Source organism: Aptenodytes patagonicus, chromosome 15, assembly GCF_965638725.1.
Source record: "Aptenodytes patagonicus chromosome 15, bAptPat1.pri.cur, whole genome shotgun sequence".
NCBI lineage: Eukaryota > Metazoa > Chordata > Aves > Sphenisciformes > Spheniscidae > Aptenodytes > Aptenodytes patagonicus.
This window is the reverse complement of record NC_134963.1, coordinates 6,362,172-6,378,144: the sequence shown is the minus strand read 5'-3', so window position 1 is coordinate 6,378,144 and position 15,973 is coordinate 6,362,172. Positions and strand designations below refer to the sequence as shown.

The 15,973-nt window shown below is 43.5% G+C and overlaps 1 protein-coding gene across 7 annotated transcripts in view; it reads right to left on the bottom strand.

Moving 5' to 3' along the window:
• The window catches only part of PITPNM2 (phosphatidylinositol transfer protein membrane associated 2), a 142,264-nt gene that overhangs the window by 46,522 nt on the left and 79,769 nt on the right, over nucleotides 1–15,973 (bottom strand). For all 7 annotated transcript variants that reach the window (XM_076352574.1, XM_076352579.1, XM_076352578.1 and 4 more), the window contains 3 exons: nucleotides 8,792–9,006; nucleotides 7,037–7,158; nucleotides 5,096–5,329 (listed from right to left, as the gene is read on the bottom strand). In XM_076352574.1, the coding sequence (XP_076208689.1) occupies nucleotides 5,096–5,329; nucleotides 7,037–7,158; nucleotides 8,792–9,006 (571 nt within the window). The remainder of the gene's footprint in view (nucleotides 1–5,095; nucleotides 5,330–7,036; nucleotides 7,159–8,791; nucleotides 9,007–15,973) is intronic.

Sequence of the window (15,973 nt, the reverse complement as noted above, 5' to 3'; positions counted from 1 at the left end):
AAAAAAAAGTAGTCTCCTGAAGTTCCCCTCTGCCTTCTTTCACTTCACCTCTTAGCTCACAAAAATCACCTGTACAGCTTCCCCCCAACTCACAGACCTCCCCATCTGCACTGCTCACATCACTTTGATTAGACATCCCAAATCGCCCTTCCCTAAAGCCTTGTTCTTTTGAAAACAGGATGGCATTGCAGGGCTTCACGGCTGTTGTGCCTCTATCACTCCGGATTAGCTACGAAGTAAAAAAGACTGAGATTATTTTCCTAGCCTCTGGCCTTCACCTGGGATGTGTCAGTGATGCTGCATTTCTCCTTCTTAAACACAGGGAGAAAACCTGGAAGAGAACGAGGCTGTCCAGGTACAAAAGAAATTGTAAAATAGAAGTCATGGCTTGCAGAAAAAAATCTTCGCTGCTAGGGATGGGAAACTTGAGCAGTCCCTCAGTGCCCAGCAGTGAGTATATCACTGCGCTGATCTTCAGCCTGCAGCGCTGAAGCCTTCCAGTAGGCAGCAGAGAGCCAGAGGAAGCACCGAGTGCCCCCACGCAGCTATGTGGATTCAAGATCCAGCTACAAATGACTGACCTCACCTGTCCAGACACTGCTTCCCTCTCTGTGCAATGGAAAAAAATCAAGTCTTAAAGCATTTTTTTATCAAAATGTTAGAGAAAAACAAGTTTTTTATTTGGAAAGTGAAAAGGAGGGGACAGATCAGACCCAGGAAACAAGAGTGTAATTGGGAAAAATTATCTTTTTAACAGATCAGAGATGCCCATCAGGACAGTGCTGAAGGCATCTGTGGTCCAGTTCACTTTCATTCTTCTCTCTGGCAGGAGGGGAGGTGCAAACATCTGGACATGAGGAAAAATTTCTTTACTGAAAGAGTGGTGAAACATTGGAACAGGCTGCCCAGGGAAGTGGTGGAGTCCCCATCCCTGGAAGTATTTAAAAGATGAGTAGATGAGGCACTTAGGGACATGGTTTAGTGGGCACGGTGGTGTTGGGTTGACGGTTGGACTCGATGATCTTAGAGGTCTTTTCCAACCTTAATGATTCTATGATTCTGTGATCTCCTGCTCAGCCCGAGAAGTCCCTGTCCCGCACTCAATACCACACACTGTGCTTTCAAGCCATGCCTCACGGCTGGCTGCAGCCCATTTGGCAGTTTGCCTTGCAAGCCTGTGGCATGCTGCCCCTGGGTAGCGGGAGCTGGCCGGGGAGGACAGGTTGGATGCAGCATCCCACCCGTCACCTTGTTCCAGGTCGGACAGAATGCAACAAGCCCAGCGGAGGTGAGGCTCCGGGCAATGCAACGCTCCTCCATCTCCCCTGCCACCACCTGCTGTGGGATGCGTGTTCCCTTCTCACCCACAGAGCAAACCAACCCAGCAGTACGGAAGAAATGCAGGGTAGGAGATGGTCTCACAAAGAGGTGTCTCTGGTGTGAAGAGAGAACCAAGCAACACAGGAGAATCAGGGAGGATTTTAGAGTAAGTTTTGCCCTTCCACCCAGCGTGCACCATGCTCATCTGAGCCTTCTTTCCCAGAATTGGAGGATAACCCCACAGTCTCGGCAGGCAAGTCACACACTGAAGTCCATCAGAAATAATGGGAACAGGTACCAGCTGATTTCAGTAATATCAGTAGTTAACAAGACTATTATTTCTGTAGAGCGCGCAACGCTTTGGTTTAAAAAAAACAAGGAAACCACACATGCACAAATGTACACATGCAGATTGAGTTCAGAAGTACCCATCGTTGTTGCTTTGATTTAATTATAACATCTCCTACTGTGTCGTGCAGAAAGATCATCTGTGAAGAGTCTAGCAGAGCGCAAACATTTAAATCACTTGCCTTGCAACTCACCACCTCAACAACTCGGAGACTGGTTAAATCCATGAGGTGCTGACTCTTGTAAATGATTTGCCTGAGACTGTGGTGTTGAAATTAATCTTACAAAAGGGAGTGTAAATGGCCATGAGACAAGCCAGGACAGAGGACTCTCTAGCTGAATTTAAAAAGCTTTTTGTCTATAGTTCTGGGCTTGTTTTTCAACATGAAATAAAAATAGTAAACATAACAAAAACTCAACGCAAAAACCCAAAACAAATCAAAAACCCCACCACCAAATCCTGCCCAAAACCCCCTCAACTATCCATATAAAGCAACTGTTCAGATACCTATCAACTGCGTACCCAGTGGCAACATCCCAAAGCATTTTATAATGCACGCTCACAATTTCCTGGCAGCAGATAAAGGACGCCTGATTTTCCCTGGGCAACACTATTTCCTTGATAGTCACAACAGATCCCGTAACTTTCTCAGTACAGTTCTGGTTGTCTGAATGTATCCGATCAAAGGCAACCTGCAGTTATATCTGCTTGCTTCCCTACCCTCCCTTGCTCAGACCACTCACAAAAAAAAAGCCTGTGGTCACATCCACATCGTGCTAACTGCAACCTGCCTACCCCTGAAAAGACAAAACTCTACCTGCAGGCCCCAACGGGCAGTACGCCTCTGGATGAACTTTCTCTTTTGAGTGCTTTAGTGAAGCAAAAGTTCTGCAAAAGAGCTTTCTAAAAGCACTTCCACTTCATCACTGTGCAACAATTTGGGTATATTTAGCCTAAGACGCAGTGGCTTAGACAAAGCTCCAGTAACTGGGATGGGAACACACTTTGCCATAATATATAATCAATAACCCATACACAGTCAACACACTTGTTTAACAACAAAAGAATCATAGCCCATGTGCACCATTAGGAAGCAAGTGGGAGCAAAACATTATGCAGTGCCAGTCCAATTAAACTTAAATTCTATGGGAAAGGAGTAAAAAAGCATACCAATATTACAGCCAAGTAGACTAATAGCCCACAATTTTAGTCTGTGTCTCAGACTGTCAAAGCGCTGAGTAACTGTCCAATTAGTCATCAGAAAAAAATGGCTGTTGCACTCAGTAAGACGAAGAACGTTTCAATACCATCCCCCAGAGTTACTCCCTCCGCGCTCAGTAGCCTTTCTACATATCACAATCCATCCATCACTTAACTCAGACGTGTTCTTCTTTCAACCCATTCTCTAATTTTAGTTTGCGCCACTAAGTACTGCTCCCCGCCTTGGGCAGAGTTTGGATCCTGCTCCTGGTTTCTGCCTCCGTTTTCTTGCTGGCTTGGCGACCCTGCACAGAGACACCTAATCCCCCAAGAAACAAATTTGCAGGAGCTGGGAACAGAGGCACCAGGAGAAAAATGCCAAGGAGAGGCTGACCCACAAGAACATCTCTGGGGCACCTGAGAGCTTGGTCCTGCATCGGCTGCACAATGTGCAAAGGTCTCCATCTGCTTTCGGTCACCAGCTGAAACCCCAAAACTGGGATCAGCATATAAGCCTGGTCAGTCATGATGTAGCCCGCATCTTTCCAACTTAAACATCCTCATACCTTGCTGTCTTTGGTACACGTGCTATGGCACTCTTCCCACTCACTAATGGCTTCCCCATGGCTATTCCATTGCAGGGGAAAGCTACGCATCTTCTGTGGATACCCAAAGCTTTTGCTTTCACTTTTCACTCACTCAACTTTGTCTTGCCTTAAAGACTTCCCTGATTTTATGCATCTTAACCACTTTGAAAAACAGTATTTGCCATCATTATAACAGAGTGGAAAGGCTTTTGAAAGGCAGACAATGAGCTGGCTCAGCTCTCCGCAAAGCCTCAATCAAGAGGAAAATGGCAGGCAATCTTTCACGAAATACAAAAGAAACATTTCTAAGGGACCGCAGTTTAATCTATGCCAAACACCTCTGAACAACTGAAAGAGTCACATGCTTCTTTTTCATTTAACAGACACAATGGAGTTGTTATTCTGCCCCCATGTTTTGCAGTATACACTAAATTAACCCATGTCACCAAAATGCCAAGGGAGTTCATTGCAGAGAGCCACTTGTAATACAGTCTATAACAGGTAAAACCTTCTATCTGGGGTAAAGTAAAACCAAAGGAGCTTTAAGAAAGCAACCTGTGACTATTCAGAGAGCGGTGCACACTGTTCTCCACTGCTCTATCAGCGTTTTCCACATTAGCTCTCAGGAGCACAGTATGACTGAAAAGAGCTATAAAATTACTTACTTATGCTAGCATCAGGCACTTCAAAGAAGCTTTGCATATAGAAAGGACAGCTGTAGAGGTCATGCAGGAGGATTTACTGTGTACAGAAAGCAGGTAGCATCCTTTACACAGCCTTTCTTTGGCCTTTTCTTTGCCAGAGGACAGCCATAGCTCTGCACTTTTTTTGAGATGGGAATGCTTCTTTAAAACATTCTGTAAGTTTTCCACCTGGCCATAGATCCTGTCTCCTGCGGCAAGGCTCAGAAACCGTATCAGTTGCGTTATGGATTTTCTGCAAAGAACAAATTCCTGCCAGCACTGCTACCACCTGGACTGTCTCCACTTAGTTACTTCTGGGACACAAACAATACCTCCTTAAAAGCACTGACCTAAGAATGATGCGTCAATCAAAGCAGCACATTTACTCACAGCTAAGAACTGTCAATGACCCATGGTGGGTTATAGCACAGTGAGGTGGGGAGCCCTAAACACCGCAGCCTGGAGGCCAGAGATGTATGACCACACAGACCCACCAGCCCTGCCACAAGGCAGGTAGAAACTAGGGACGCTGCAGAGAGTGGTTTTCTGGAACCACTTAGGACTCACAAGTGAAGCTCATTTCTCTGAGCAGCCCTTGAGGATTTTTTTCACAATAAAGAAAACTGGCAGATTTTGAAAATGATCTGGAAAAGTTAAACAGACAGATCCTTATCTTAAAAAAAGAAAATGCAAGATCTTGCCTACACAGGACTTGAAACCCCTTTCAGTGATTACACGTGGTTTGGATTCATACATACCATGATTACAAGTGACAGAATAACACGATTTTTTCTGAACTGACCCCACAGCTCTGCAAAAAGAGTAATCAGATCTGAGAATCTCTTCACAGACATGTCTTGGGATATGATACATTGCACATACCTCACCTTTGTGTTTCAATTCAAAAACAACATTAAGGAGTTGACAGTGAACTTTGCGAGACTATAAATGCTCACCAACATCATGGATAAACCGCTCGATTTTCGACTGCATCCCCCAGTATCTGAACTCGACTTTACACAGTTTATATGCACACATGATGGGGTATTTCCCAGGGTTGTTCTTGTACTCTTGAATCCAGTCTTCTGAGAGGGGGCCTCTTTTAGTCTTCACCGATTTATACAGCTTGGGATCCTCCTCAGCTTTGTATTCATGTGGAGGTATAGGATCCTTAACAATATCAATAGGATCTATAGAAAGAGAATAGAAACCGTTAGAACATTTCCTTTTCCTGAACAAAAGAAGAAAATACCATTTTTCAGGAGTTATTTCTGTTTTAGTGAGTACCAGAAGCATTACAGCAATTTGGTTTCTTTTCACTTACACTTAAACAACTGATATTTAAATTGTTTACACATTGCTGCCGGGCAGTGACCAGCTCTGCCAGAGGAACTACTATGCACAGTTCCAGCAAACAGAGGCTTTGCTCCAAATAGATGTTTTTGCCCACAGTGACTGCAGATCCACAGCACTCTGGCAGATCTGCTCACTCCATCTTTCCAGCTCCAAAAAGATCTTTTGCACATTCCATCTTTGGGCTTTTCTAATATCACTCGCAGTGCTACAGCTCTGTCTTGTCTGAGACAGTTAAATACACCTGCCCTTTCTTAGCACTGTTATGGAAAAGGCACTACCCACTGAACGTCTTATCTTCGGAGTCCATCAAGCGAGGTTACTGGTAACTCCTCATGCTATTGTTACACCAGATGTACTACGGAAGGCAGAAAGTTTAACTTAAGTCCTAATTAACACTTCAACAATGGATAAGTGGAAACTGCAATGGGAGCAGAGTGAATGAACTTATTTTAAAGATCAGGAACCTCCACCCTAGACCTCAGCAGAAACATCTGAAGTTTGGACTGAAGGGCAGGATCGCACTTCCCAAGAAACGACAGCTCTTCTGACGCTTCTCAGTGAGGCAGCATGACTCAAGTCTATTTGTTCAGTACTGAAAGCCCGATCAAGTAGGCTTAGGAATGAGGACAATCAAACTGAAGTTCAAAACAAATAAATTTAAATAACACTGAAGTTAAATTGCACGGGGTTACTGCCATGTCCCACACGTCAACAGCGCTCAAGGAGCCAGAGCAGCCACTAGATGTCCTTCCCCAGAGCTCCCGTTGCGGCCAGCGCAGCATGGGACTGCCAGAAGTCAGCCTGAGCTCAACACTTCTCCAGTCTCAGCAGCTTCAGGGCAAGGGACGCTTCAGTCCTGCGTGGCTGTAATTGCCAGCACTCCCTGCCACGCAGTTAGGTCTCCAGCAAATGCCACAGGCACGGACCACGATGGATAGCAAGGCAGACGAATCACTGTGACACTTGCCATTCTCTGCCTTTTTATAAGATGTTCCCTTTTGCCTTGTCTCATTAAATCCTGACATATATAAGGTTCATTAACCCAAAATCCCAAAGACAGCTGCGAAGCTGAAGTGTTAACCAGCACAAGGGCAAGACTAAGAGGAGCGGAAGCAAAAATGAAATACACCTTCATGTTTCAGAAATGCAGATAGGAATGATTTCATATATGCGAAGGAGCTACACAATTATACAGCAATATTTTCCTCTTCCATGGTTACGTCTACTTATTACCCCCAAAATCATTAGAAGTCTTCCTCCCCTCGGGAGCTGCACAAATAAGACAGGAAAGCATCAGCCTCCAATTTACAAATAGGGGATTCAAATGATTTCCATGTAATTTAGATCAAGCCTAGAAGAGAACTCAGGTGTCCTCACTTTACTTGATGTAAGCCTACCCGCAGCCTGACACCAACAGGGGTGCAGGTGTGTGTTTGGGGGCAGGCAGGGATGGACAGGCAGATGGGACATACCAAGCAAAATCGTTTAGACAGCAAAAAAAAGCAGAATAAAGGAAAAAGGAAAAGAAAAAGGCTATTCACCTAGAATGGTTTGTCTTTTTTCTGCAGGAGAAAGGTTGAACACGTTGACGTGCTCTCCTGGATCAGTTTTGTAGTATGTCTCAATATCAATAGAGAACTTCTCCACAAATGGACACGTATACCTGAAAACAAGAACAATGCAGCTTAAAGTAAATCCTGCTCGGCTTGGCAAGCAGAGAAAATGCTTTCCTAAGATGTACAAAATCAGCTTCAAATCCAAGCCAGCCTTCACTCATGTCTTACTTCAGATATGCTTAAAATACTGTCTGTACAGATTAAAGAGATTTTCTTTAATAACTTCTTAAGACAGCAGCTCGCCTCGGACATGTGGCTTCACTGGAATAGTTCTGGTTTAGTAAAACCCCAAGCCCACAGCAAAGGGGTGTGCTCCCCATGAGGTGTTACATGGATTACTGGTGAGAAGATACCAATGTGTCCCAGTGGTTACTGGAGACTGGGCACCCAAACTGACCAAGAAACAACTTCCCAGCTGGCAACAAGCAAGTGGAACACCCGAGGGGACCACCAAGTTGTCTCACTTTGCAGAGACACTGACAAAAACCTGCAACTTAATTTGACAATGTCTCCTCCAGGATACTATTATCAGGACAGACTGTTTTTAAAGGAGCAGTTTTCAGCAAGGAGATAACTTTTGGGCCCGCTGTACTAGCAAGTTATGTTATGACACAGATACTAATACAAGGACACCCTGGAAATGCACCTCCACCAGGAGAAAAACAGAGCTCTTGCCTGGAATCTATGGCAGAATAAAATACGGACTGGTTCTGTGTAGCGCCAGGTTTCTGGGCCAACTGATTGACTCACGGGCATTTCAAGAGAATAGATAAAAACAGACTGGAAGTGGACTTTAATCACTTGAAAGTCAGACAGCTCCATTATATTTAGTCATGAACAACTGCCCATATGCAGACATTGACCTTTCCCCAGACTAATGTTATTTGTGGAGACCAGCTAAAACAGAACTATGAAGCTTTTCTAGATTTTTGATAAAAATCAAAATATCCATTAAAGCCTTTTTATTATGAAAGTTGACAGCAGTATCAGACTTGTAAACTTGGAAAAGGGAAAATGCTCTAAACCGGAGTAACTGGCATAAAGGCTATTTATTCCAGGGTATCTGAAGTCCTTCCAGACAAAATCAGCCAAAACGAGGAGATCCCAGAGGGCTCCACAGAGCCTCTGGCACTCTTCCCTTCTCAGGATGAAAACTATAGGATGTAGGTTTCCTATTTTCTAGCTAAATGACAAGCAAGACAGTTCCCAGAAAAGAAGCGCCAGAATTATTTATTTATTTATTAAGATTCTTCTCTCCCCACACTTTCCCTCCTAGAACAAATGAATCCTGTCTTATTTGACAGCGTTCAACATGACAACTGTCCCATCACCATGCACATTTATAACTTCACTGAGCTAGCAGATATCTGCAATGTTGAGTAGAACATGCAGTGCAGGATACAAGACGAAACAAAAACCATTCAAGACTTCCCACGCTTTGATGGACAAAACAGCTCACATTTTAGACCAACCAGCCACAAATTCTCGAGTACGCATGCAGTCAGCTCGGGCAACACTCGCACTCCTGAGATTAAGCACTGTGTAAGAATTTTAGGACTTGACCCCACTTTCTCTAAAGGATATTACAGGAGATGGAAGAGATGCCACCGCCACACAGAGTGACATCAAATCCTTTCTCTAAAGTAGGGAAACAGCTCCAGACATCTTGATAAGCTTTACCTTGTCCTTGTATAAGGATATGCATTCCACGATTCCTCTTCAACTCGCAGAGCTGCCTTGGGCAATATTGACCGAAACCAGCTGGGTATGTGCATACCAATGTGGTACACTTTGTGAGTATACTGCCCGTTGCCTCCTGGTCCGTCCATGTACGGCCTGTTCTCCAGGATCTCTACTCCGCTGCCTTCCCCACATGTCTCCTCTCTGCTCTTTTTCTGAAAGGGAAAAATATATCACATAGTTAATCCTTCCAGTGCACTGTACATGCCAAGGTCTCAAAGCACACGACCATTGGAGATGGTTTCTAGGACTCCTTTTGAGCAGCGCTTCATACAGACAGCAGAACTGTAGCAGCACCCTGGCAGTAAGATTACCAAACCTAGGCACCATAAAGGAAAGGTTTAGAGACTCATTTGGCCAACACAGGAACAAAGATCTGATTTATTAGGGATCCTGTAAAAATCTGGATTTGGACACTAAGAGACAGTTTGAATGCAGACCTAATGACACATCAATTCCTGCTCCTGTAACAGGTTACATGTCGCTCTTCCCGAAAGCACACTAAACCATGGCTCCAGGTGTGAACCACCCAACAGCACAAAAATCTTTTGCATCAGCAGATGACATGGCGAAGGGGAATTCATCTGACTTGGCACATTCTTGTGGTGCTGCATCAGCACGAAGAATCATACACACACTCGGCCCAACATCACAGTACTAAAGGCTATTTTATGACCTAAAACCACAGGATCTGGGGGCTTGTTGCTTGTGGTCTGGCAGGGCAGCAGCTCTCCAAGAACAGCTTGGAGACTATGCTCTGATAATTAAGATATTTAGAAGAAGCAACCCAGGTTTGCCAGAATGCACACAGCACCCCCTGGCAGCCTCCAGATTTTGGCTTATTTGTAGTATTGTCCCTCATTGAGAAACCTGGCAAAAATTCCTTCAATTAAAAAAAAAAAAAAAAAAATACTAATTTCAGTGCTTCTAAGAAGAGCTAGAGGCAAACCAAATATTTATTCATTTGTAACACATTTCAGCAGATTGGATGATATATAACCTTCATCATTTCCAAACAACAGATTCATATTGTTAGTATTTTGAGTTTATTGTTTGTATTTGAGAGGACAGTATTTTGGAAATTAAGAAAAAAAAATGGAATTTTATACAAGAATCAACTGTGAAATACAACACAATAACAACCTCTCATTTTTGGCATACAAACAATTCAAAGGATAACATCAACAGAAAATGATTAATAAGATGCAAGAGATCAGCTTCTCGTCTTTTGAGGACAGGATGATAAGCCAACACAACTATTTAGAAGTAAATAGCCCTCTTTTTAAAGAGCTCTCAAGCAATTTTAAATTTAAACAGCTGTAACTGACAATTCTAAATAACTGACAATCTCAATAGTAATTTTTTCCCACTCCACAAACTGCAATAGTCCTGCAAAAGAAAAGCACTTTTTTTACAGTTTATATCTAACATTCAGCTGGCAGTTCATTAAAACACACATCCTCTTAAAACAAATTGCTGTCTTCCAGTTCTTATATAAGCACTGACCAAGTCCTGTACAAATATTTATGACAATAACATTAAATAATCTTGATGACCCAAAAATCTGGTTAATTCAAAGGTCTCGGAAAAGGCAGTAACCCAGCAGGCATAGCAAATGTGTCAGACAGAATAATAGCACAGCATCTCCTCTGAACAGTTCATACAAATTATGGAGATCTAGAGTTTTACTATATGGCAGAAGCACGTGGAAATCATAAGCAGAGGAAAGACGGGTTCTTTTCGTGCCAAGTTACCACATGTAGAATCGTACATCAGCTGGATTTAAAACTCCATCCTAGATTGCACGGTTACCAGCAATTCCAGTCAAATCTGCAAGTCCTCATTTGGGACCAAAACATATTTAGGAGTTTTTCAATTTCAAAAGAAATCCACAGCATCGAGTGGACCCAGGACCTCCTAGGACTGTGCCAAGCCGGACTTACACAGAGCTGGGTCCCCAGATTTACAAGCACTTGTATTGAATTTGAAAACCAAGACACTGAAGTTTTATTTTGTTTTAAAAGCCATGGTTGATATGAAAATGGATAAAACCACCCTCTAGGCTTGCTTTCTCAGAATGCAATTTCATACTCTTCCTTTCAGAGCTACATCTGAGATATGCCTTATGCCTTGCCTTCCTCTTATAGCTCTCCACCTCTCGAAGCTCTTCAGAGGGCCATGCAAGGAGCCAGCTGCTTCCATGACCGTAAGTTTGAAGGTTCAAGATCCTGTGCTGCCAATTCTGACTTCAGCTCCCATCAAACAGATCAGCAGCAGCCGGGGAGCTCTCCTGCAACACGTGTTTCCTTTTGTCGAAGCCCCTGGCACCCCACCCTGCAATACCGTGTCACCCTTGCTTAATACAGTTCCCCAAAAAACTCCGGTTTCCTCTGTTGCGTTTCCTGATGGACTGAAGATGGATCAAAGCAGGAGGTTTCTCCCCAACTTGATCCATTTGAGAAGACTGAAGACAAGCATTCAAAACAAAGCCAGGCTCTGATGGTCTCCTGAACTGTGACTTCTCCATGAAAGGAAGATTCAAGCTGGGGTGAACAGGACACAGACACTTGCCTATGCCCTCAGCCTCCAAACAGAACTGTTCTGATCCATGCCCTCATCAGTATTACCCATCTTTGGGGATGAAACATCCTTAGTCTCTGCCTAGGTTTCAACTGAGGAATTGATCTTTTTTTATTTCAACACAAGAAGAAATGGTTTATATCTGAAGCCGTTCAGAAAAACAAACTCCACTTCTTTCATAACTATGGGGCCCGATCCAGGCTCAGGAGGACCTCTGCTCAAACCTTTCTGGTTTGAAGCCCAGCAGTTGCGATAGCCCAGACACATACAGCTAACACTAACATTCTCCACTTTTCTTTCCCCCATTTAGCCAGTTTTGTCAAAAATCTCTCCGCATGAAGTTGAGCCGCCTGGTTCTCATCCTATAGCTAGAACCCTGGTGAACCTGCAATACCGGCCAATTTTTTCTTTACGTTAATACTTCCATAAGCAGCTTTTCCACATGACCTGGTAATGCTAACACTCAGCTTCTCAGACAGAGCTGTCTGATCATGGGATATGTGATGGGTGGCACGGTGTTATGGTCCCAACACTTTGCGAAGGAAGGAAGAAGGGAAAAACCCAAATTAACTGAGACTTCTCGCGGAAGTCAGTTCACATCCCACTTCTCATTTCTGGTTATTTTACTCACTTCTATGCACCTGCAGGAGACCGCGAACCCTATTCTGAAAGCAGGGCATGCTTCCTCCTTCAGCCTTTCCAGATGACCAACTCCAGCCCACGGCCTCTTTCACCCCGTTGCAAGCCTTAAGCAAATTTTGGCCCTACACGTTCCTCCTGCTTGTCACTTATCTGCATAAGATATGACAAGGGACAGCAAGAACATTTTCTTAGATGAATGTGAAATAAGAGCTGCACCTCTGCAAGACAAACAAACAAACAAAAAAAAAAATCACAGCTGCAAAGTTTATATCCCAAACTATCTTTTGAGCCAGGACTTTTGAGTCAGGCCAATTTATACTCAAAACACAAGATAAGTTATCGTTGGGAAGGATAGTACAATCAAAGAAAAACTCCACACGATAAACCCACACAAAGCTGCTTCCCAGCCCTGCATGCTCTCATACTTGTTAGCTTGCCGAGAAGAGGCAACAAGCCGCAGTGAGGTCAGGAAGGACCAAAAAGTCAGGTTAGATGGTGAACAGTACAATTACTAACCAGTCACAAAGACAAAAAGAAGATACGTTTCTCAGACAATAAAAATAAAGACATCAGCCACACACACTTGAGAGACCAGGATGATACTCTGCGCGTAAGTGGTACTGTGAAAGTACACCACTTATGGAAGTGAAGAGCAATTTGCTTTTCAACCATATAGCCTCTTCATGTCTATTGTGACTCAGCTACAGCACGGAGAGGGCTTGTTACAAGGAAGTGGTCTGTAAACAACAATTAAAAAATAACCATCGATTAGGAAAGCATTTGGCTTGAAAAGTGTCTGGCAAACCCTCTCCAAAGAGTATCTGTCTGCTGGGAGTGGCAGATGTGCAGGCATTTTAGGGTCAGTCTTGAAGGTTTCGGCCTCATAAACCCACGCCCCTATCAGAAGTAGAGACTTTATTTAGCGGATTACCTACGTTATTACTACTTGCTATTAACTGACAACAGTATCTTCCCTCTATGTAAGTATCTGAGGAATGGTCCCCAACAAAATCAAAGAGTAGCTAACAGTCTTCATATGCAAGTTATCTAAGCCGTAATCAAAGTAAACCGTCTTATATTGTATTACAACAGGAAATCCAGTCATCCCTTTAGAAGTCCCTCCCTTCTGCTGATGACACTTCACGTTCTGCACAGCCCCATCAATAGCTTTCCAGGACAGATGGTGACACAGATCCCTTCTAGCTAAAGTAATAGCGTTAAATTACTCATAACAGGGAACCCAGAGAAGCAGATGCACCATGATTAGCAAGAATGCCAGTTACTTAAAGGCTTCTATTAAAATAAATCTCTTGGCACAGCAGCATAGCATGGGACACAGCACATGACCTCACCATAACAGTCATAGATGAATAATTCCCATGAATGTCATCTAAACATTGGGATAGCCTAACCCCATTTATCATCTGCCCTTCACAAGAGGAGACAAACGGCTGTAAACAAAGCTTTCCACTAGCTGATCAGTTCTCAGGTCTTCCATCCCCTTTGCCAGTCAGAAATGTGCCTCGCCACAAGCTAACACCACAGAGCCCATCTTGCAAAGCCTTAGTCCAGCAAACTTGACCTGGCACAGCTGAGTGGGACCAGGTGACTAAATGCAACTTGTATGTTTTTTCTAGTGGGGCATAGCTCAGTAAAGGAATTATGGTTGATGGCAACAGAACCCCCCCCACAACTTGAGGAGTCTCGCTACAGCTGGAGGAACAGAATTCACGGAACAAGAACGCATAATGCCGGATAAAACAGTTAAGATATGCCTTATCGTATCAGCTGGAGGAATGCAGAAGTCAGGCTGTGGAAATTAAACGTGCCTTGTAGTGTTTTGCTTTTGGTGAATTAGAAGAAAAACCAACCCCACCAACCAACGCAGTATTGCTCAGAAGAACACCAAGAAGGGTATCATCTTAAACCAGCAGAGCCCTTCTCCTTGTGTTTCAGCCCTGGAGTAAAGCACAGGCTGCACACGGGCTCAGGTGCATACACAGAAAAATCTCTGCAAAGCCTACAGCAGCACTGCAAATGGCTCAGTGGTTTAGTTTCTCCTAAAGTTGTCTTTTTTTATTGTAACTTACTACTTTGAGCACTGCAATGGTACTGCAGAGAACAGTAAAGACAGGGTAGGGTCCATGGTGATAATAGGCGATCCAGGCATTGTTCTAGCTTTTAAAAATAGATTATAGCTATAATCTTACCTTGTTTACCACTGATTATTGTTTACAGCGCAACCCCTCAATCTAAATAGTTAAATAGTGATTACAAAAGGTTGACATGCTTTAGCTTCACGATGAAGTTTCTTGGTGCGTTACAGCAATGTATTTACACAGTATCAGTGGCCTACTTCGGCGACCCGTGAGAGTTTTGATTTGAGATTATTCGAATTATGAAGACTGACAGCACTATGCTTGGTAGACCTATTGTCCATGAATAATGAAGACACAAATCATTGTCTGGAACCAATAACCAGAAGATTTTTTGTTTTCTTCCTCCAGCTCCCATTTGGCAATAGGGTATTTTGATAGTCCAGACAAATTCTTCTGGGAGAATCCATTAAAATATCACTGAAGTCTTGGGATTTTTTTTATCCCGTTTAGACACAGATATGGATACAAGAAGTTTACAGTTCGTTGATGGTTTCAGTTAACAACGACAGCAAACAAAGGCATCTATGTAACCACTGAACAAGAACATGTCAGCAAATATCCCCAGAGGATCCTGCCAACATACTTGCTCATACTGGTGTGGCAAGGGAGGCTGAGAAAACATTCTCTATGGCCAATTACTATTATTTTTTATTGTTCTGGATGCTAAGGCTACCACAAATGCCAATTAAGTCCCCAGAAACAGACCTGTCCTTTGGGAACCAGAGAAAGCCTAAATTGCCTCACGCAACCCACCAGACAACAAAAATGCCTGAAGCTGCTTAGGATGGATGACTCCTGCCATCACTGGATAGCTTTTAAGACCTGGTTTCACTAATCAAACCTATTTTTAAATTTTTTTCTGTTCAGTTTTAGAAAGGAAGTACAAAGGCACCTAAGATGTAAAGGGCTGAGTAACAGAATTTAGGCTGGGAGAGGAATAAACTATTTGTTTTCAATCTCTTCCGTACGTTAAGGGAAAAATATTCCCAACTATCTCCAGTTGGACATTATTTAGGTTGACAGAGATTTCACTCTTCTAATTGATTTTCCAAAGCATTGCCTTCTTCCCAGCACCAGCTGCCTTCCTCCATGTGCTCCAGGCAGCTGCCTTCCAGCCATCATCATCTCTTACCCGCAGGCACTGTACAAGAACAGAAGCTGCATGTACTAAGAAGGTACCGGTTAGACTATGACTGGTGCGTCGCAGATGATAGCCTTTTACAGAAATGCTGAGAGAGGTTATAAGCAATGCAGCCTGTTAGCCTCAGCCATATATCTGGGCTTATTGTGGCGATACTAGCATACAAACACCACAAATAAAACAACATGACAGCAGATGCACAGTTTCAGCCGTAGCTGCTGCATGCCAGAATTAAACAGCACCTAAAACCAGGAAGCCAATGATAGAGATACTGGAAAATACCAAAAGGTCCCGAAACTAATGCATGGTTTATTCTTGACACGTTTTCCCAGCATAGGATTTTTGTACATGGGTAACATGTACAGTGACGATGTGCACGCACACGGGTGTATCCGTTCTATCTTCAGCTGTCTCTTGCTGCGGTATGACTCGGCTCTGTGTTCTGTTAACCACTCCTTTCTGAGCATTTGAACTGACATCTAATTCATTACGAGCAATCTGCTTTCACCACCGGCAACCTTCTGCCTGCTGATACAGATATCTGATAGACCAGGCACCATTCATGGTCAGTATTTACTGCAGGTAATCAAAAATCAGGTC